The following is a 24,176-nucleotide window of genomic DNA, read 5'->3' as shown; positions in this document are numbered from 1 at the left end:
TTGTAATCTGAGTTTGATTATATAACCTGTTTATAATTGCTTTAAAAAATTCAAATAAAAGTACGAATCAGAAAAAGGTAGCCATTGGGCCACTACTATAATTTAAAATACTCTGACCTACACTAGACAAGTTCAAAATTAGATAAAAAATTCGTCATTTATGAAAAAAATCATTATTATTATTTGCTTGTATTATTATTATTATTATTATTATTATTATTATTATTATTATTATTATTATTATTATTCGTCGTTGTCAAAACAAAGGTATTTTAAATAAATAAATAAATAAGCTTAATCGAAATCTTGGTTGGAAATACTTATGAGAAATAAGAATGCAAAGAAGGGTGGTCGCTGATAAATCTTTAGATGAAGAAGAGAGACAGAAAAGCTTAAGAATGTGGTTCATGAAAAGATGGTGTAGTATGCAGCAACCGGGAAAGTCATGGAGTAAAGGCATGAAACATTCTATTATTCTAAAACGTGATCAGGGCAGACTATACCTGGAAATGTTTCAGAAAACATACAGAGAAGATCTACAAGTAAAAGATGATGTAAAATGTCAACTTGATGTACAAGGCTATAAAACTATAAGGCTGTATTTCTAATATAGAAGTTTAAAACTTACCCATTGCAACATACACTGTACAGTAACTGACAATGCCTGCTTATGTTGTTGATAATCATCACGTTTCCTTATGTTCTTGATAATGTGCCTTGAGCCCACTTTCATCAGTAAACACTTTTCGGCAAATATCACAGTAGAAACATTTCGTACTGATTGGTTGGTAGGTTTCGGGTACTTTGACTCTGAAACTAGACATAAATGCATCTTTAATAGAGCAAATTTAACTAAACCAACACAAAAATTCAGTTTTGTTATCATTTTTAAACATATTGGTCAACACGATTTTGTAGATCAGTCGTGGTTTACTTTACACATCTACAAAATTATTTATATACGAAGTGCTTACCAAAAGTACGTGACGTTTACACGTAACTGCGGTCGTGTTCAATATTTGGGTGAGACCCCTCCGTCACTTTTCAACATAATCTCCATCCACTTCCACACACAGTCGCAACATATGAATTCACCTTTCAAAAGCATCTGTGAAATCATTTCGACAAGGGAGGGGGAGGGTTACACCATGGAATATGTTACTTTTACGGGCACTTCTAGACGGAAAACTTTTGCCTCGCAATAAGTCCTTTACTTTTTAAAACACAGAGGGTACTAGAAAATAGTATTTGAGAGCAGAATGGATGAGGGACCACTTCGATCTTCTTATCCTCTAGTTTTCTGTCCGCCATGACCAGTTTCAGAAGGAGCAATGTTTCCTGAAGTTCCGGACCTTGGCAAAACTTAAGTTGATCAAGCTTTCCTTTTGTCCGTAAATTCACGCACCAACTTCTCCACAGTAAAATCAACAAGGGCAGTGTCACCAAAAACACTTCTCAACTGGCACTGAATATCGATACCTTTCTCACAACACCAACACAAAATTGGTGTTAGAACCTCTGTGGCGGAATTCGTCATTTCAGATCAGTATCAAAAAAAGCTCTTTTTCACAGTTAAGCTAGAATTTATTTTTTAAAAAGTGAACCTGTTAGAAGCTTGAAATTCTGCACAGTTAAGCCTTAAATTTTAGAGTTAATTCATATATACTTGTATTAATCTACCCTTATTGGTCTTTTACCAATGGCAAAACGGTACGTACTTTCGGCCCTTCGTATATAATTATAGCTAAATATCTATATTTCCCATCAGTGCTATCGTTTTCTGTATAACTCTGATGGACGTGGGGACGTTCAGTTGTGTGTCTAGTTATCAGATCGTCTAACAAGACAGCAATTACGACTGTAATAAAAATACAGAAACCCAAGCAAATTGGGAGGGGGAGAATAGGTACCCATAGTTTCTATTGTCGGTTGGGATGGTTATGCAATCTAAGACATTAACGATCGTAACAGCTGTCTGACTCAATTTGAATCCCGTTGAGGGCATGAATGAACTTACGTGTTATCCTTTCAACATTCACCTCTCTTCGTCTCCATTAGCCTAAAGAGCAGAATCACATGGCACACAACTCAAAACTACAATACATATAATTCATACAACAATTGGAACATTAAAACGGTAAACGAACATAACTCGTTCTATTTCAAAGTGAGCACGCTTTCAATTGTTTATAGCTTTTTCAACGTTTATCTAAGAGGAATTTATAGAAAATACCCTCGGGAAAAGAATTACCTTCGTGCGAATTTTTTGATGCCCCGGGTTCTTGTCCTTTCACTACTGTTGACACAGAAATCACACTCATTCTTAATAAACTATGCTAAAAGACAGTAAAGAGCATTACGTGATTCCATGTATGGGATACGGATAGGCACTTTTTTACGTTTTGTAATATTTTCTCCATGTGCAGGAAGTAAACAACAGAAGCAGACGACACCAAGTTACCATGACATCGACATGTGACTGAAGAAGAACACCAGTGCCACTACTACTCACGAAGAGAATATAAAAGACGCCGCAGGACCTCCGACGGTATCAGTCTGCGTTGGGATTGGTCAACCTCACCTACTTTCTCCGGTTGCTGTGGGTTGAGAGTCCGGACACTCATTTTATCAAACCCGCAAAGAAAATATTTACATAACGTCTCAAAATATTACAATATCCTTTAATTACAGGCAACCAACACTTCTTTGCTACTGTGCAGGTTGCATAGAAGCTAGGAAATATTATAGTTTTTAAAAGGGGTATAGATAGCCACCATTAATGTCTCCGTTACCTGTGAGGAGGTTAACGGATATACTCCATTAACGAACTCGGTCCAGATAATCGCTCTGTCTGTCTATTGCAAAAACTAGAATTTATTAAAAAATCGCTTTCGTTCAAGAGTTATTGTGTGGAGTAACGGACAGGCGTGTTAAGAGCACAACTTTACTGCGTGATTCTAATAAATGTTGATATTTCATTTAAACTGTGTCGTTATTCCTTCTATAGAAATATTTTCTTGCATCTGTATGGAAAATTTATACTTTCTTATTTTTGTTGTTCTGTTACTTAGTTTTTCATGTGTCTTAAATTCTGCGAGATTAACGAATAAACCCACAATTATTTGACCGACAGGTGGCAGCATCAATTTGGGACACTACGAGGGTGGAGCACTAATATATATATATATATATATAAATGAAAATGAAATCTTTAAGTTTTACGTCCCACGGTTATGCCGGTTAGGCTAAAGGAGACGGTGATGGTGAGAAATGAGTGAAATGGTGCAATGAAGAAAGTGGAAGGAAACGGGAGAACCCAGAGAAAACCCATGCACACGATGTTTGTCCACCATAAAGTTCACTTGGCGCGAGCTGGGATCGAACCAGGGATCCCACGCACCAGAGGTGAACGCTCTACCGCTAAGCCACCGCGGCCATGTTAAAGGACCTAGGCTGTGAAATATTAGCTCACCCGCCCTATTCACCAGACCTTGCCCCTTCAGATTATTACTTGTTCTGGTCGATGGCACAGGCACTTTCTGAGCAGCACTTCCGAACGTATGAAGAGGTGAAAAAGTGGGTCTTTGAATGGTTTGCTTCCAAGGACACTAAGTTCTTTTGGAACGGTATCCACAAAGTGCCTGAAAGATGGAAGCAATGTGTAGATAGCGATGGGCATTACTTTGAATAAACCCATTTTGTTGTTTCTGTTGAACTTTTCGTATTTTCTTTGCGTACCAAATCCGCATTATTAACTGGTACACCTGGTAGAAAAAGCGCGTAATTCTAATCAAGTTTGCAGCAATGATATGGTTTGAAAACTGACCGAACGGTGGCAGCACCAAGCTGGAACAATGCACCAGGGTGGAGCAGTAGTGTTAAGACCAGGTGCGCACCCAGGTATTTCTGTTGGGAGGGGCCTACAGTTTAAAGGGGGTCCAACAATACAAGATACTTCATCTATGTAGTACTGAATCGGTGTTATTATACATCAGAAGGAAAGAAAAAAAAAGGAAGAAATACCAAAATAGATTGTTTTTATAAGGAAGGAGTACAGAAAAAGCGCAAAACAAAATCTTTAGGCTAAATCAATCGTTTCTCTGTTAAACAAGCAGTTTTATTAAGAAAGTGTATAAATGTATGTGAGTTAGAAGTTTAGAGAGGAGGGTCCTGACCCGGTGTATCCCCCACGTAGGTGCGTCCCTTGCTTAGAATACATATTCTTTTATTTTTGTTGCTTAGTTATTCAGATGGTAAATTTTGTGTTATTCCTGGAATATGTTATTACGAAAGGGTCAAACGGAAACTTCAAAAGTACGCTAAGCTTTAGAAACACAGCGTAATTGTCTTCAAAGCCAGGCAATAATATTATGATTTAAAAAGTGACCGACAGATGGCACCACAAGTTGGAACGTTACATGAGGGCAGAACAATAGTATAAAAATGGCGGTAGCAATGGCAACATGCATCGAACAGAAACAGCGTTCCGTTACCCGTTTTTCAAGTAGGAAGACATCCAAACCACCGGAATGCTTGGACGAACCCATCAGTACCGTACGATAATGTATGTCTATTACTTGAATCAATGTAGGAATGGACTTAGGAAGCTTAAAAACTGCAGCAGTTCTGTCATGTTGCTATTCTCGCTGGACAAACTTCAAAGATGGAATTAGTGAAACGCATGACCAACATTGTAAAAATTAACAGTTAACATTTACAATCTGAATTTCGTATCAATAATACCTTTAATAATTAAACTGTTATCATGTTAATAAGCACATTTTCCCCTCGACTTACTTTAAGCTCTTAGCATCCTTTTCTAGCATCTGGATTAGTTTATCTGTCTTTATTTTAGCTTTGCGAATCACTCGTTTTCCAGTTTGCAACAACCGTTTTTGAGTTCTCCAGTGCCTGATAAGCGTTTCAGGAACACCATAAACCTTCTCCGTTGCCACCACACTCCCGTGTTTCTCAGCATAATCCACCACCTCCAATTTAAACTCTGCTGTAAAACTGAAAAAGCGTAGTAGTCGTTAGTCGTAGAATATTCATAGTTTGTATGTTTTCAAAGTAACATGCAACACGGCGTTATATTTCCAGCAAAAGTCTATGACCATTTTCAGAACAAAATGACAAAAATGATGACTAACATCAATAATAATACATTGTACACAGAGAAACAAAAAGGGAATTTTTAAAACCCGTACTAACTTGCAACTTGAAATTGTTTTCTTCTTTGACATGATGTGTGAACTCATGATTTGCTAATAATGGCATTTGAAGAACTCAGCATACCGGACAAGACATCCTAATTAGTGGCAACTTTTTGTGAAGTATTACTTTAAATAAGAACTTTTACGTGATATTTGCAAGTTGCTCATTTGCGCAACTAATGTTCCGACATTCCGAGTTGCTGCTACTCAAGTCGGGGCACAGACACAAATTCGACCTTTCCTGTAGCGCTATTGTTCCCGTCATTCAAAGTCACTGCATCATATTGGGGATCAGTAGTTATATTTATGAACTAAATTATAATCTTTGCTGTATTATTGTGTACTTTGTTTCTGAGAAGACAATCTCTCTGTATATAAATACGAAGTTTTCAGTTATTGATTAACGCATAGTCCAAACTGTTTAAGCTAAAAACTTAAAATTTCGACAGTACATACGGTTTGTGAGCAAGACACCCTAAGAAAGGAGTTTTGGAAATCTGACATAGGAAGGGGAAAGGGAGTTGCAATAACTAGTTATAATGGAATATTGTATCTCAGTATCCCTTAAGGTTAGAGATACGAAATTTGGTATTTGTACTTTTCATTTTAAATTATTAAACCTGTATCAGAGCTTTTATATATTTGACCAAAACGAAAAGAAAAAAAAAAAAAAAAACGGGAGAGAGTTGCAATCACTATCAAAAGATGTCCACCCCTTAAGGTCAGAGACATGCAATTTGGTATTTGTACTTTTTCTTTCAAATAATTAAACATGTGTTTCAGTGGGATTATTATTATTATTATTATTATTATTATTATTATTATTATTATTATTATTATTGGACCTAAACAGGAACAAAAGAGCTGTGAAGAAAAGGGAAGATGTTGCACTTACTATTATGAGATATCTATTCCTTAAAGTTAGAGATGATGAACTCTGGTATTTGGACTGTTCATTTACAATAATACACGTGTTTGCATCTTTTAATACTTCAGCTAGAAGGGAAGAAAGTGGTCGTGGTGGTTCAGTAAGATGCCCATACGAGGTGTTCGACTTTCATGTGAGACTTCAGGTTCAGACGAATCTATATGAGCGATGCAGGAGAAGGTACACAAAATATTGCCCGCAGTAACACCTGGACACATTTGCTAATAAATTAATAAATTACTGGCTGAAAAATCGAACTAGGAATGTCTAATTTACGAAATGCAAAATGTGTTCTCGACTGCACACAAACCAATGTACAGAGTGTCATAACGACAAGTCCCCACTCTACAGCTGACAATAGGATGCACGTACATTGTTTCTCTGAGTTGCTTTTGCAGCAGAAGCAGTGACGGTGTCAGATTATTAGGAGGGGAAAGGATACGAGTTTGTGAACCTAAACTATCTGGCAACACTGCAAACCGATTTAACATATATATCTAGCACGTAACTGGAACAATGAAATTTTGTAGTGGTATTGGAAAATGAATTACTTACTACAGAGTAGTGAAACCATAATCACACACATCAACTAATTAATGAAAGAAAGAAAGGAAGGAAGAAAGAAACATAGCTATGAAGCCTTCTGATGGGCGCCATATTGTAATGTGATTTGGCACTTCAATATTGTGCCCACCTAAACGCTTCATTGCTATCCCTACCTATCTGATAAAGCGAATAGCGAGTATGATTATAGTGCATCTTTTTCATGTAAGTGTGTGTGTGTGTGCATAAGCACATTATTGCAAGAATGGAAATTCAAAATGCGTGGGAGGAAATGAATAATCTTTTACAGAACATTAAAAATTAAACTTCCTCAACTCCAGGGGTGAGCTGCAGATCGGGTAGATGTGTTAGTAGTTAATTTAAATATAGCTGACAATTTATAAAATAGGGATTCTAGCAAGATTTAGAAAATATAATTGTTCGTAAGTAAAGAGAATTATATAGGTACATCTAGAATAAGAAACAGTATTGTTAATATATATCAGCAAGTTACATGACCAAGTGATTATGTCCAAGCAAGTCGACATTTTTTTTTAATGTTCTTATGATAATTCTCCCTGACTAAATTTCTCCACAAGATGTTATATGCACCTAAAATATGTATGAAATTACCAATTAAGCAGAAACCTTTTCTGTTGGAAAAACAGATTTGTTTTTCGAAATATTAAGAAGTTATCTACCATTCATCAACCTGACTTCAAGGAACATGCAGGTAAGTAAATTTAATTGAAATTAAGTATTCCTTACATTCATTAACAAACAATAAAAATACTATAATACAACATAATGATAAACTACAGCCTCTTAAGCTAAACTCTTTATCAGATAAGGAGAAGCAGTATGAAGAAACAATTCAAGGACAGACAAAATAACTATCAAATGTTTAGTTAAGCATTGCATTTCAATCAGAATCACGTGACTCTGGACTGCAATATTTTGCCCCCTCTCTGTCCCTATCTGAGGAAGGCTTTAGCGAAAGTATTTAGGTAAAGGTAACTGAATTCGTTCAAGTGTTGCCCAAAAAAAAAAAAAAAAAGAAAAAAAAGAAAAAAAAAGAAAAAAGAAAAAGCGTTGCAGAATTCACTGAGGAACATAATGGCACTGCTACGAAATAACCTTCACGAGATATGATATTAATGTAATCGAATAATTTTTGCGAACAATAATAATCTAACAGAAACACAGGCTTACTCTTTCTCCGTTTTGTGAGATTTCAAATGCGTGTTCAAACCTTCTTCCAAATAAAATTTCATGGCACATCGGTCACAATCTAAGCGAGCAGCCGTAATATGACTTCTCTTTTTGTGGTTTTCCACTTGAGTCTGAGAAACAAACCGACGATCACAAAAGGGGCAGCTGTAAAGAAAGAAAAAAAAAACAAATGAGATGGAATTACTAGTATTCGTCCAAGGTTACTATATCTTTAAGGCTAAAGTAGCGGATAATTAACGGAACTTATTGATTATGATAATTTCTGGAAAAATAATGTGGAGGACACGAGAGGACCCCGAGAAAATACACGAACATGATGTTGTCCAACACAAACTCATCTAAGTTAATTTTTTCCACATTTTTTTTTTAAGTTCTTTTAAAACGTTCTACCATAAGTTGTTTTACAAAGATGCTCAAAATGGAGGGCTCAAAATAGAAAAATTCGCAAAATATCATCTCTCTACGATTTACGGTTCCCGAGATGTGGTTCCTTGAATCTCCCGAAATCCGAACTTTTTTGGCTAAAAGCTGGGGAGCGGTGGCCAGTTGTCCAGTGGCCACCGGTCACTATTTGGTATCAAAATGTTTACCATCCTCTTAGGTGTTGATCAACACCTATGTCATCTCTCCATGACTTAACGTTCCCAAGATATTGCTCCTTAAATCTCCCGGAATTAAAACTTTTTGTGGCCGTTATCTCGGGAATGGTAAGAGTAACGCGAAAAATTCCAGCACTTTTTTCAGATAGTTTTTGGTGCTCTATCGAATAGACGGCTCAAAATTGAAAAATTCCCAAATAATAGACACACACACATATATATATACACACAAACATTGAGGAATTCTGTAACGAACTTTTTAAGTTGGTTGAAAATTAAATGATCAATCAAGAAAAAGATCACAATAAATTATCACAATTTAGAAATATGTATCTTCAAATTAAAGAATGAAAAACTTAACTTCTTGGCGTAACAATCAACGACGGACTATTTCCAACAAGAAAGCTTTCCGTTGGGTGATGTGTGATCAACATATCTGTTTCCATCTTATTTCTTGCTTTCTACATCAGAACCGGAGTTCGATTCCTGCAAGTTCAAATAGATTTCAAATTGCCCCAAGATGTTAGGGAAAAAAATCGAATTCTGTGCCTCGCTTTTAAAAGTACGCACAGTAACCATTTGCCTACACCAGAATGTCTACTAGAAGTTTATATTAAATTCCAATATTTTCCGTGTATATTTATCATATCATAAAGGCTTTAATGTTAAAATACTAGGTTTATATGTTTGTGGTCAAGAAAACTTTATACGTTTGTGGCCAATCATTTCGACAATGAGATCTCGAAAACCAAAAGAGCTAGAAACGTGCAGTTTTCGCTGGTCGATTCCAACTTTTGTATAGATTTGCAAGTTTTCGTTCAAATTTTCAAAAAAAAAAAAAAAAAAAAAAAAAAAAAAAAAAAAAAAAAAAAAAACTTGTTTTTATTTTTCTATTCCACATTTTAGGCGTCGTTTTGACCCAATTAGTTTAATATTGCCACAAGGACGTTAAGGTTGATACTCTTGTGAAATGCAACCAGCAGAGGAGCTACGTACAGCGGGTTGATAGACATTTCAGGCGCTTTGCTTTAATCTGAATGACCAAACCTATTGAAAAGCTGACAACTTCGAAGGCTTGTGGACCATAATGAGGCATACTCGGATATGGAATTATAAGAAAAAAAAATATTTGCATTTGGTATCATCTATCACTTAACCAAGCTTGCCACAAACTCACCCCAACATTCTATATGTTAAAATACTACATTTATATGTTTCACTCCCTTTGAGAGTCTTCATGTCCTTTACTTGAGTCCGCAAAGGAACTTGCACAGATATAGTGGGAATTGGGAAGGAGATTTATGCTCATATTAGAACTTTCCGCTATGTAAAGAGGGCACATACAGCTAGTCATATCTTAAAGATCGTACATTTTCTAACACAGAAACATGAATAAATTGACATATACTGATGTACAATAAAATTTACTTTCAAATAAAGGGATTTAACTAGACTAGAGAAGAAGTCAATAAAGTCAAACCACTAAAATTTTAATTCATTTTAAAGAAAAGATAAGAATAATTCTCTATATAAATCAATGGGATAAAAGCAAAATTGGCGCAGGTACCTAATACTCTTAAAACATGGAGTTACTTATGCTACATCCGACGATACTCACCCATATTTCTTCTGATGATCACACCAATGAACAACATATGCATCCAACGATAAGTAGGATCCACACACATCACATGGGTACAGAACGGTATACTTGTGCTCATTAATAATATGATTCTGGTAATTCGCTGCAGGACCCTCAATTTTCAGGTCGCAATATTTGCATTTCATGCGTTTGAGGTACGGCAGCTGGAACAAGAATTGCTGCATTTTATACCACGAGCCGTTCTCACAATAATACTGATTCCGCTGAATAATATACTTCATTTGGTCCCAATCACGGTCTGTGAATTCACGTTCCACCAGATCATTGGATTCTTCGTAATCTAATTACAAAGACATGAAAACACTGCTATTAGAATGAAACGCTTGTATTTATGAATTCAATGCTAAACATAGAACATAAAATAAATACACTCCGGTAAAAGACAGTTTAAAAAAAATCACATGATTCCATATCATTTTATTATAGGCGACCAACATTTATTTGTTACTGTATAGGTTGTATATAACTTAGGGAAAGTTATCGATTTTAAATAGGATATGAATAGCAGAATGAGTCAAAGAAAAGCAAATCTGCGGATATCGACTTCTAACAGTGAGGAAAAGTTGCGTATTCGATGCTAATAAAGGTAAAAACATTTTTAAAAACACATACTTTTCTATCTTTAGTTCGTGCAAAAAGGCCTATAGTTTGAAAAAAAATACCAAAACGATCAATTATTGCTTTAATGCTTAAATTTTGAAGATTAACTTTTCCGATTTTTAGTAGTATAAAATTATTTTAATTGTTTAATAATGGTAAAAGTATTTTAAAAATTACAGCGGTACATTTAGAGTTCGCACGTATGAGCTAAAATTAGTGAATTTCGGTGAGAAAAAATGACTTTTTGAAATAAATGCATTTTTGTATTAAAATATATACAAGGTCATTTTTAAACTTGTTTTCTTTAGAGTGATTTTACGTATTCAAATTTGAGATGAAGATTAGGTTGTAGCTCTTCGTCCAATTCGCAAATTTATTTTTGGTAAAATGAATCTGATTTCACCATGTGGAGGTGGTTGCAATTCGAGCTCTATCCACGCCTCATCCAGCCATTTAGAACATGCTAAATTACGTTGTTTCGCCATTATCAGTCAAGGATATCATCTTGAAATCGGATATACGACTTAAACATCAAAGATTGCAATGTTGCTATAATATAGCCATCTCTGTTATCTTGTCCGCGCACTTTTCACTCGGACTCTCAAATTTAACACATCTTTGAACTATTTGATTGTGACAGGGGAAATTTACAAATTCAAATTTTCTGTTGTTAAGCTTTCCGTCACCAGAGGAGATGACGGAATCCCCGTCCGCCCAATCAAACAGCTTAGCGTAGTTCTTCGTTTCAATATGTATTAAGGGAGGTATAAAAGATCTATTTGCCAATCGTCTCTTTATTCCTGGCTTTCAGTATTTTCCTGTAACCCAACTTTCGTATATGTTCCCTCTCAGCCACTACCTTCGCCAATAGCATGTTCTCAGGATGAGAAAAGAACGCGTTTTTCTTACTGGACTAATGGGCCTAGTTATTCCTGATGGTCGATACGTCCACCGGGTCTTACAAATGTTTATTTCTCAAACGAGTCCTACGAATGGACTGATGATACTAGCTTCTTATGTTGTGAAGATGTATGATGCTGTCTGGTTTAATATAAACCGTTAGGCTGGAATCCCAAGTACACAATCACTATTAAATGGATGAGATCCCGACACACACTCACTAAGTGCAGATTTAAACAAAAAAAAAAAAAAAAAAAAAGAAAAAAGAAAGAAAAAAAGAAAAAAAGCAGCACTGCTCTGCAACTATGGAATTTTACTGCCAGTACGGTAAAGAAGTAGGGATTCATATACCAGCTTCATGAGTTCAAGGTGAAATACAACAGAAAACGAGTTTTCAAAGTCTTGTAGAAAAGCGGTATATGCCAAAGAACATTAAAGAAATCATCGATCCAGGGATTAAGATAAATGCGTTCTTTTGTTATCCTGAGAACATGTTGTGGGCGACACTAGTGGCTGAGAGACAATGCACACGAAAGCAAGATTACAATAGGACAATGAAAGCTGGGAATTGACAAAGGAAAAATCTGTTACAACTTTTACGCCACCCTCAATACATCTTGATGCCAACGACTACATTGATTGAGAGGAATGTAAGTTGTTTATAGCTTCCTATGATAGAAAGCTTAACAGAAGAAAATATTTATGGAAAGTAAATCTGAGACTGACTTTATAAATTCCCCTGACACACACGAACAGTGGAAAGATGTGTAAAAATTTGTTAGAGTTTGCTGGAAAAGTGTGCGGACAAAATAACAGAGATGGATATATTAGAGCAATATCGTACTCTTTGATACCTGAATTCGACCGGAAATCCGATTTCATGATGATACCCTTGACTGATAATGGTGAAACAACGTAACTTAAGAGCTCTTTTTTGGCTATATGGTTTGCGTATACGCCTTAAGTGTAGGAGATTCCGGTAGGAGATCATACGGTTCGGATCCCACATTAAGCTGTAGGTTCACGTTTCATAAAGCCCGGTGCTAAAAAATACCTAAAATCCAAGCATTCAACATAATTTAGCATGCTCTGAATGGTTGAGTATGGCGTAGACGGTGCTCGAACTGCAGCCAGCTATACGTGATGATATCTGGATAAATTTTAGCATGACTAACTTTGCAAAATGAGCGAAGTCTTACAAGTTAATGGTCTTGTTTCAAATTTGAATATATATATATATATAATCAGTGGCGGTTCCAGGATATGATCAAGGGAGGGGCTGAGCCATAGTTTGCTGTTTTATCCAGTGTAAAGCAGGATTGAAGCCCATTTTATCCAGTGTATACCTGAGCGTGAAGGGGGGGGGGCTATAATCCCCCCCTTAGATCCGCCACTGTATATAATCACTCTCTGGAAAAATGAATTTAAAAATGACTTTGTATACGAGTATATTTTAATACACAGGGCTAGAAAAATCTTGCTTGCAAGTACTAGCCAGCCAAAAATCTACTAGCCAGACTATTTTGCAGTCAAAGTGTTTATACTCGCCAAATGTAAAAAAGTACGCTCGCCATTGGTGAGCAGGCGAGCGGATTTTTCAAGCCCTGTTAACACAAAAATGTGTCTGTTTGTAAAACTTGATAAATTCAATTTTTGACCGAAATTTACTCACTTTAAGCCATACTTTCGAACTTTAAATGTAACGCTGTAATTTAAATGGTTTCGGCCTCTTAAGTTGTGGCTTTGTTCACCAGGAAAGTTATTTCAATTTTGTGCTGCGATAGCAGATTTGCACAAAATTGTCATTTAGATCCCGAGCTTGCCCTCCGCTACTTACTACATTAAAGCTACTGAAAGAAATAGATCTGATAACAGGTATTTTACAATTTCTCATTATAAATTTCACAACTGTTTTGTTGGGCTCCTCTTTTGTTTTCAAAAGGCATTGCTAATAATATTTAACTTTTAATGGATGGGTTATGGAATTTTAATTAAACTTACAAAACTGGCCAAAGTTAATTAAAAAGAAAAAAAAGTTACCTTTAATGCATTATAGATTTGGATAATTGTGGGAAACAAAGGGTGGACGAGCGTGTAAAAAACACATTGAAAGTTCCCAACATTGGACAATCAAAAAGTGTGTTGGGGGGGAGGGGAGGCAAATCTTAAGTTAAATTAAAGGAGTCGATCTTTAAATAATGAGAATTGTATACCTGAATCATTTAAAAACCTGGAATCTTGTACTAAAAGAATATTCTGCACAACATCACTAATTATATTACACTTGGCTTTTAAAATTGAAGTAACGACTTTGTCAGTTGTCGTGGATAAATATATGACCACGATAATTTCCTCATTGAAAAGTCAACCCTGATATTTGGCAAATCTTGCGCTGACTACACAAAAATGCTACGCTTCGCCACTGGCAGGTATCCTGTTTCAATCAGCTGTTTCAAGAACCACCACAATTATGTCACTGGTGGTTCTTCAGGCTACTTCGTGTCCTAAGGTAGACAAACAACACGTTGATTCCAAATTTATTAGAAAGAAGAGAACACTCTTCCTTGCGTAACGTCACCGCGAAAAACAGGTGAAACGAATTTTGGCAAGATTATTTTATACAACGCCTATATACAGGTTCTTGCGAAGTGTCAGAGGTTTTTTGTCCCGATCCTTTGCTACTAGCTTTTGTAAATCCTTTACATACCGGTACTGCAAAACAGCAGTGATAGTTTCGATCCATCCCATATATACCTGGAACCTATTATATTTAGTAAGCTTAATTACTTATTTTGGATTATCCTGCATTTGAAAAAACTTGCAGAATATTGCTACTAGTTACATCGTGTACCATGTCTAGTCTGGCATCCAACAAAATTATTAACAAAACCTATCACACAACTATTAATACCAATATATTGCAGAAATTATATATATTTCGATTCTTGGTATAATACATTTCTAATACTACGCTAGTGTGTCTAAAATTGTATCTAAATGGACTTTGACTTGCCTCTTTTATTACAGAATGGCTCAAACGGTACAAACACCCAAGAGTGTAAAAACAATGAAAGAAAAGGGAGAAGAAATAATTCATTCAGAAAATAGAAGTATTGCAGTAAAACTTTTTCTATGCTGTCAAGGAACTCCAGGTTTAAAAAAATAAGTAAATAAAAAAACATCCTTACCTGCTTCGTCTTTCATCATTGCTGATTCATCTTCATACACGTCCGTACCGTCAACTGGTTCTTCTTTGAAAAAAATCGCATGAGGTTCCTGTTGTTCTGTCTGGGAATTAGATATTTCGGCTAAATTAGGAGATTCATAAGGGATTTCATCATTATCACTACCTGATAGTGAAACTTTTATGTCGTTCGATTTTTCTGGATCACCTTGATTAATGCCTTCAGTCGCTGTGACTTGACTATCTTCACTTTCAGAACTATTAGTACTATCACTGATACTATTACTACTACTATTCTTATTATTAACCATTTCTGTACTATCGGAAGCTGTCTGTACATTCTCTGAGTCATGCGCAACACTAGCACTAGCACTAGTACTACTATCCCGTTTGAAATTATTATTGCTTGTACTGGTAACAGTTATAGTAGACAGTGCCGCAGCGGAAGTTAAAGAGAGTTTAAGCTTTTTCACTGGACAACTATCATTTTTCTTTGTTGGATTGCTTGAAGATGTCTCAGAGTCACTAAAGCTCCAGTCGTCTGATTCCGAATCGTCGTCGAACTGGAAAATAAATTCTGAATCAGAGATTAACACTTCAGGAGCAAGCTTATATAAGATGTATAAACTTCTTCCTTAACCTAAGGCTTAATAACTACGAGGGTAATCCAAAAAGTAGAGAACGTTTTGGCATGATTAAATAAAAACAAAAGATATCAGCAAAATACTTTATTTACAAAGCCACAGGACCTTTACTCTACTTTTCTAAGTAATCGCCATAGTTGTCAAGACATTTGTTATAACGTGGGACCAGTTTTTCAATGCCGATGTTATACTCATCCGCCGCCAGAGATCTGAGTCAGGCTCTCACTGTTTGCTTGAGTTTCTCATCGTTTGCGAAGTGTTTTCCACCCAAAAAGAGTCGTTACTTTTCCTGAATTTCTTCTTCCACTTTTTCTGTAATAAATGATGGCTTTCACTCCGACCTTCATCATGCACGCTCGTCCTTCCTTGATTAAACATAATGCACCATTGCATTGAAGCTAGGGAGTTACCGATTTTAAATGATATACGGATAGTAAAGTAGGTATAAGAAAAGCGAATTTTCAAATATCGACTTCTAATGGTGAGAAAAAGTTGCGTATTTGCCCGACTTCTATTAGAATGAAATTATTTATTTTAGTTGTTTAATAATAGTACAAATATTTTTAAAGTTACAGCGGTACATTTAGACCTCGCACATATGGCCTAAAGTTAGTTAATTTTGATGGAAAAAGTTTTTTAAAACAGTTTTACAAATATACACGCTTTTGTATCAAAGTATATACAAGGCCATTTTAAAACTCATTTCCTCTACAATGATTTTATAAGTTGCAGCAAAACATACATAAGATTTTAAAAGCAAAAAATTTACGAAGCAAGTAAATGTTTGTTTAAAGAATTTCACTTATTCGCTCTGACTCCTACCAGCTTATAAATACCCTGAGAACACAGTGAACGTATGAAATCTTCTATTGTTATATATAAATTCAAATTTGAGATGAAGACATTAGCTTGCAGCTCTTACCCAATTTGTAAACATAATGCACCATTTCCTCACTGATGATGATTTCATTGCACTATCACCATAAACATTCTTTATTTGCCTATAAATTTCAATAGGCTTAACGTTTCGCGCATTCAGAAAACGAATGACACTCCATACTTCACATTTGGCGGGATTGGCGCCACCATTTTGAGTTGCTGCAAAAACAAGTGGCGTGATCGCACAGCATTAAGACTCGGCTCTCACTGAGGTGGAGGAAGAAGCTAACTGCCGCGCACGCGATTGCAGTGGTGGGGGGTTGGCACCGCGCGCAATGCGCAATCCTTCTTTACTTTCTGGACAGTTCTCGTATAATTAGCATATAAAACTTAATCACAGATTTGAGACAAATACTTAAAATTGTCTGCATAAACAGAAGTATATAGTTTCCATTGAAGGACGAATCAATATGAATACACAAAGACTATATGAAACATAGACCTACTATTTAAGGTGGAATAAGAGCTTCCGTAATGTGTTCAAAGTTTAATCTCTGCCATCAGAAATCGAACCCAGGACAGCGTGCGCCTGGTCTACATCGCTCAACACTGCATAGCAAACGACTTATAAAAAGAAAACGTAGCAACTGTCATACAGAAACGGATACTGATTAATTTAATGAAAACGCTTGAAAAAGGCGCAATTTACCACATTAACTCCTTTAATAGTAAGACTATCCATGGCTTTGGATTGATTATTTTAACAAAAGAAACACTGACCAAAGCTTAAAACACACTTTATTTTAAATTATAATAACGAAGTGGAAAGAAGCAGATTGGATAAAGAAGGTAGGAAGAGATAAACTGATGAACTGGACAGGAGGCTTACTTATTAATGAATTATGGCAAGGAAGTTTGGATAGCATAGACAAGAAGAAAATAAAAAAAAGGCCCTTATAAGAAACAAAAATGACGGAACGTGATAGTTTTTTTTTCCTCCTCCTCTTTCGAGGAATTTAGATTTAAGGCACAGATCTTATCTCATCCCAGTTTGCCTATGTCCAGCTACTTTGATTAATTGTTCCTGTAATAAAGTCTTGAGTCGAAAACTTCTTGTTCAAACACTGGATTCTTCTTGTAACTAAAATCAAAATAACAAACACAAGATCAAACGTAAAGATTATGAAGAATATATATATATATATATATATATATATATATATATATATATTTTTTTTTTTTTTTTTTTTTTTTTTTTTTGAGAAATGTTGAATTCCAGTATGCTTTGTAATCTGTCATCAAACTGTTTGAAAAATATATTATTAAACTTTTTTTTATATGTTTAAATTGTTTTGTTGTAGAAATTGCAAAAAGATATGTAAAAACTCTTGATTTATGCTTGTTAAAATAAAATTAATATTGACTGGTATTGTATGAAAATATTTAACAATTTGTTCCATAAATTTGTCTCTATTTTTGTTGAATAATTCGCATTGAAATATCAAGTGATTAATTGTTCCAATGGATTTACCACACCAGCAGGTATCTGAATCTCTACATTTAATCTGCCACAATTTTCTGGGAGTTAACGTAGTATGTAAAAGTAACCTAAGAAGTATTATAGTTTTTGATCTTGTCCAAGAATTTATGATTGTTGAGATTGGGCGCGTGTGACATTCTGTTATTTTCCAATAATTCTGTCCTGGACCTGTTTCACTCTTCTTTCTCCATGCCAAAATTTGTTGGTGTTGATATTCCTTGATTCCAACGTGATAGTTGGAAAGTGAACAAGAAGACTTACGGGATTGGCTGAAGGCATAAGCAAATAGAAAAAAAAAGTACAACAATAACTATAAAAATGTCTGTTAAAAGAATTTAAATGTTTTGATAACAATGACTATATATATGACTGTTAAAGAATTTAAACTTTGTCATAACAATGATTATACATATATCTCTGCATTTTCATTTATTTTCGATAGAAGGATATGTTAGATATCCGAAACCATTATTATAATTTAAAATAAAGCGTGTTTTAAGCTTTGGTCAGTGTTTCTTTTGTTAAAATTAACCCCTTGCATACCAGTGACATCAAGTGGGTGCCATGAAAACATATCCCTTGTTAAGGGTCGTATTAATCCTGGAGATGATGAAATTTGTTAGTGGATGCAAGACACGATTTAGTTCTACTATTTCTCCTTAGGTGACAGCACTATACTAACAGAAAAGACAAAAAAATGTGTTGTCCAGTAGACAGCAGGCCTAAGGGAACATTCAATTACAACACAGATGTGTTTGTTTTGACTATAAACAATTAGCAACTTGGAGTTCTATTCGAGATCGAAAAAGGAAAAACCTTTGTCTTTGATCTCCGGTCAGTGTTGCCAACCTGAAGTTACATAAAATCCCTTTAGAACATCAGAATTTTCCTTTTTCAGTCCAAATGTTTCAAAATGCAAACAATTGTTTTTATCAGTAATGTGAATGCTCTCCTCACGCGCGCACAATAACTATGCCCTATATAATGGTCTAGACAGTCTTTCAACGGTAACTGAAACCGGTATTACAGCACGCAAACAGCAAAATGGCACCTGGAACGCAAGGGGTTAATATGACATTGGACCAACTTTCGCCCTCAGAACAGTTTTGATACAACATGACATAGATTAGGAATTAGATTTCTGGGCTTTCGGCATCTACGGCCATGTAGCCCTCCTCATGTATGAGGGATAACTTCCTTCGGCGATTACACTATCCGAGAAAAGTGAAGGAAGTGGCCTGGAACCTATATGTTAGGCCCGGCATTTGCCTGGTGTGAATGAGGAAAACTCAGGAAAACCTCACTTTCTTGATGGGTGATTTGAAAAAGCTTTTACACTCTTCCAATCGAGTGTTCTCATCGGGAATCGAACTCGGGACCGCTCACACCAAAGACGAAAACGCTACGCGGGACCACTACAAAGTGAAATAGAGTCACAGAGGTTGTGAATAATAGCAAATGGAATATTATACCTTTCCGTGTGCAGTGCACCGATCAGTTGCGTGAAAGAGGATGGAAAAGCAAATCTGCACTAGATTCGTGTTTCCTTGGGAAACAGTGTATACCGACATCTGCTTTCTTTATTTGGAAGCCACGCTGTTTGGAACTAAAAATGGAATATTCTGAATCTTCCACTTTCGTTGTTACTACAAGTGACGAAGTTACTTGAATTATCCATTCGTACGAGTAGATAGAACTATTCTATAAAGCTAAGAAAATGGATAAAAGCTTACTATTGCTCTTTCAACTTTCTTCTTTTCCCTTCGCACAAGTTTCTCTTCTTCTTCATCTTTGAATTCGATTCCTTTAGATTTCGCTACCTGCTTTAGACGCTCTTGATTCTCCTGACACCGAGAGCGAAAAGTGTGAACACTCTGCAGCTGGATCACGCACTTTGTACATAGCATCTTTGGAAATGGATCCTCTTTTTTTACCTATCAACGTTATAGAAAACAGAAAAATGCTTACATATAAATTCACATACATTACATATATTCACATGCAAATGCAAACTCATTAGTAAATACTGTATATACTATTCAGTTGTAGTATGCTCTGGGAACATAGCAGCTAAAATAACACTCACTTTCCTTCTTTGGCTCACAACTGAATCATATAACTCAAAACAAATTTTCTATAACAGAATACTTGTACAGGTGATATCCTATATTACTCCATCCCAGTACGGCTTTATTCTGAACGATCTACTTTAACCAATTTTATTACATTTACTCAGTTCCTATCAGAATCATTAAATGCTAATTACGTGGTTGATGTGATATATACTGATTTTTCTAAGGCATTTGATACATTGAACATTATCTATTATTGATTAAATTAGATTTCTCTGTTTTATCCGATAATGTTAAAATTGCTATCTTTACATTTACTCAATCGGAAGTATACAATTATTTTCAATTGAATGCCAACTTCCCATTATATAGCATCATCCGGTGTCCCTCAAGGATCTAATTTAGATCCGTTATTATTCTTATTTTTCATTAACGTTTTACCACCTGCTGTCAAATACTCATAGTCATTACTTTGTGCTGATGATCTAAAAATTTATAAGGAGCTTAATCCAATTACATTTCTGTGATCAAAATATTATATTACTCATATTTACGTAAGTAAATTAGAAAATGCTTAAGAGACGTGGAGCTCTTATTTTCAAATTCACATTGACGACACAGACCGTATTCAAAATACATTTCTTTGTTATTTGTATTTAAAAAGTATAATTGCCCAGCTAAAATAAATAGGATATATCTATTATGCTATGTTCTAGGATTTTATTTTATTTCTATGTTAATTATGCATTTTCTGTTATATAAAATTATTAATTATTTTGTTTATATTCAAGATTTTATGCAATATTTCACATTGAATGTAAACCCATTGTATGTGGGTTTAGAGTTACACACATTTTTTTTAATAAGCAGATCAAATACTGTTCAACATCAACATTCTTCAGCAATTAGATTGTGTAACATTCACAATCAGTTAATTTGTAAAGGGTTAAAAAATAATTATTCTATGCCTTATGATGCATATGTATCTACAATGCGCAATTATTACAAATATAATATTATTTGGTTCAGATTATTTTTACAATTATTATTATTATTATTTTTATTTATTTATTTATTTTTTTTAAGTATTTAATGTATAATTATGTGTTTTGCACTTTACAATGTTCTGGTATCTTTGTATTAAATTGTTTATAGTATAATATATTAAATATGAAGTCATTCTTGTTTTCCCATAAGCACCTCGTCAATTTTTTATGTATTAATACATCGTTAGTAGTACTTTTATTTGTATTTATTTTACTTCCTGTATTGTAATTTATCATATGTTTACCTGTAATTTGCCATTTGATAAATTGAGGATAATGGTCTGTCCAGGGCTATGAAATAAATAAATAAATATAAAATTTTCTGGGTGTAAAGAAGGGAAAGGGGAGAACGAGCAAGGAGGAAAATGCTATAATGCTCATTTCTTAATACAGTACATGTGCATTAACTGTAGACTTAAAATATCAACAACAATGCCGATAAACTCATTTTTCTTTTCACTTTTGAAGTAAAATCAGAAATATTTCTACGCTACTCTAAAGCATTCAATAGGAGAAGAGGCAGGGTTGGCAAGAATCATAGTTTTTATTGAAAAAAAATTTTCTTTTTGTTTATTATTTTTTTTTTATTTTATTTTTTTTTTTTTTTAAATAATGTCCTCTATGTATTTACATCACATACGGATAGAAATAAGTTTGTTTCGTCTTGGTGTTATTATGCAACAACTGGGTTATGCTGGAAGGGATCACAAGAGCTTAAGGCGGAATCCAAACCGCTTCTCGGCATACATCCGAGAGAAATTGTTCTCCATTTGAACTCGAATCCGGAACTAATAGGTCACTAATGCGATACATCTGCCGACTCATTCACGAAGGACTCCTGACAAAAATACGTTGTACTGATCTTTACATACTTGTTAATATAATTGTCAAGAGCCATTTCAAAAGGACAAAAAGATAAATAGTTGCGCAAGTCAAACCATTATACAAAATTACATATGGACCATTTCAAAGTACTGCAGAGTACAGAAGAACTAATTTAGTCCAAGTTAACGAAATACAAGGACTTAATTTGCATATCAGTAAGAAAAGTGAATAAAGATAGGAATTATTTGAGTCCACTTTGGCTCTGATCCATTTATACATGTACCGGGTCAATGAAGATTTTACCGGGTCAATTGAAGAACTTATTTAAGTTTGTGAGGAGGAATGAGTGAAAGTGAGGTAAATGAAATAATAAAAGTGAAGAAAGTTGTTGTTTGTGTTGGTTGATTTTGATGTTGTAAGCGGCATTGTACGTAGAGGTGGAAGGACTATTTCCCTGAGAGGTACATTCCTTCTGATATAGTAGCGCGAAAGGCATAGCGCTGGGAAACAAGGGCATTTCGAGGGCTATTTAGCTGAGTATTTATTTAAGGAAAGGAAACCCCAGGAAATTGTTGTACACGATTTTCTTCTTGAAATTGGAAAAGTTTACAAACCTGTTTTGGAGGTAACAGACTTCTACTTCAAGGGGAATGTATTTCTGCACAGTATACAGAAGCTGAATTGTATGTTAACAAGTGAAGCGTTGCAAGTATGAAACTATGACAAGAGCTGTTGAAAATTTTATGATCACCGAAACCCACATGTGGTCACTATCCTCGCCTACGCATATACCCACCGTCACAAACACGCATGTTCCCTTCGGACGCACCTCCTCGCTCCACACCTGCCCTGACTCGGTTAGATAGCATTCGTGCTTTTAGTGGCTACCTAGCACAGGTTGGTTTGTGTTTTTGCACCCTAAGTTTTTATGCCCCTAACCTAAAGTAACATCATCTAACGTAACTTAATGTAATCCAACAAAATATAACCGAATGCAGTACATTTTGGTGCCTTTTTTTTAGTTTTCAAAAAGTCCGGCGATACGGCACTAATGCCAAACTTGCAGATTGACTTCACGAGGACTTCGTATATATACAATGTGGAAGTGTCATAAAAACTACAGTACGTAAAACACGAACCAACTTGTGGTAGGTGGCCAAATAAAAAGCACAAACGAGCACTATCTAACCGAGTCATGCAGGAGCGCAACAGGTAGGCCCGAGAAATAGCGAGGGGGTGCGTCCACATGCAGCAGGCGCGTCAGCGAAGGGGGTATAGTGTATAAACGAGGATAGTGGAAGACCACACATACACATTCAATACTTCCACTGGTACTCAAAATGCTGTGTACTGACACTAAATACTTATAATCATACTTTCATCCTTCACGAAAAATGTTTCTCATCGTATTTTATCTATAATTTTCTATTTGGTACAACCGTCTGCTCGAGTGAACTTTAAAAGCGTATAGAAGAGTAGGGTAAGGTACAGCAAGATAGGGACAAGTAGGGTAGGGGAAATAACGTGTTGGCTTAAGGTTAGGTAAGTTTTCACCCATTTTCATACAATTAATAGTATAATTTCTTGTTTCTGAGTGAGTATACCAGTTGGAGCGGGCATTGTAAAGTTAACCCGTTTTTTCTTTCTTTCTTTTTTAAAAAAGGGATAGTGTTGTGTAACTCTGTAAGAAACTTACATGTATTTTTAAATCCTCTTTAATCATATCCAATAAACCAGAATTATTTTGCTTGACACTGCGAGAGAATAATTCGATAACTCCCTTATTTTGGAGCAGGCACAAACGACACGTATTATGTGGAAAAACTGATTCCATAATTATTTTTAAAATGAACACCTCTATGGAAATAAGACAACGCACATACAAATATCGGAACTAAAAAGACCGAAATAAATTCCAACATCTGACTTCAAAAGGGAAACCAAACAACAAACGATATTATTTCTAAACAAATGAAGTGCTATAATGTATTAACCAGCAGAGTTGCCAACGAGCAGAAAATATTTAGTGTTAAATGAAAAAATCACTAAACATCATACACAACATTATACAGTATAGGGTATATAGCGAGAGAAAATCTAAACCAGTTTTATCAAACCCTACTTCCTAGTATGCTTCGCAAAATTTCCCATACCGAACGAAAGAACGAAAATATTTCTGGAGGAATAACTCAGTGGCGGCTCCTGAGAGATCTCCCATGGTAAAAATAATTTTTTTTTTGCTACAAGCTAAGAAAAGACAGTTTATCCCATGCACTAATTCTCTGTAATGTAAGTCATGAGGAAGTT

General features: G+C 35.2%; 1 protein-coding gene across 4 annotated transcripts in view; it reads right to left on the bottom strand.

The window, feature by feature from the left end:
- LOC145684181 (uncharacterized) overlaps positions 1–23,847 on the bottom strand; it is a 68,817-nt gene extending 44,970 nt beyond the window's left edge. For all 4 annotated transcript variants that reach the window (XM_081756193.1, XM_081756192.1, XM_081756191.1 and 1 more), the window contains exons 1-7: positions 23,566–23,847; positions 19,660–19,860; positions 14,868–15,426; positions 10,135–10,459; positions 7,897–8,061; positions 4,798–5,013; positions 629–816 (exon numbers count right to left, since the gene is read on the bottom strand). In XM_081756193.1, coding sequence (XP_081612319.1) covers positions 687–816; positions 4,798–5,013; positions 7,897–8,061; positions 10,135–10,459; positions 14,868–15,426; positions 19,660–19,860; positions 23,566–23,703 — 1,734 coding nt within the window. In that variant the 5' untranslated portion in view covers positions 23,704–23,847 and the 3' untranslated portion in view covers positions 629–686. The remainder of the gene's footprint in view (positions 1–628; positions 817–4,797; positions 5,014–7,896; positions 8,062–10,134; positions 10,460–14,867; positions 15,427–19,659; positions 19,861–23,565) is intronic.
- Positions 23,848–24,176: the final 329 nt, after the last annotated feature.

This window comes from Thermobia domestica, chromosome 4 (assembly GCF_964235325.1).
Source record: "Thermobia domestica chromosome 4, izTheDome1.hap1.1, whole genome shotgun sequence".
Classification (NCBI taxonomy): domain Eukaryota; kingdom Metazoa; phylum Arthropoda; class Insecta; order Zygentoma; family Lepismatidae; genus Thermobia; species Thermobia domestica.
The sequence above is the reverse complement of the archived record's forward strand: the minus strand, read 5'-3'. Positions and strand labels throughout refer to the sequence as shown.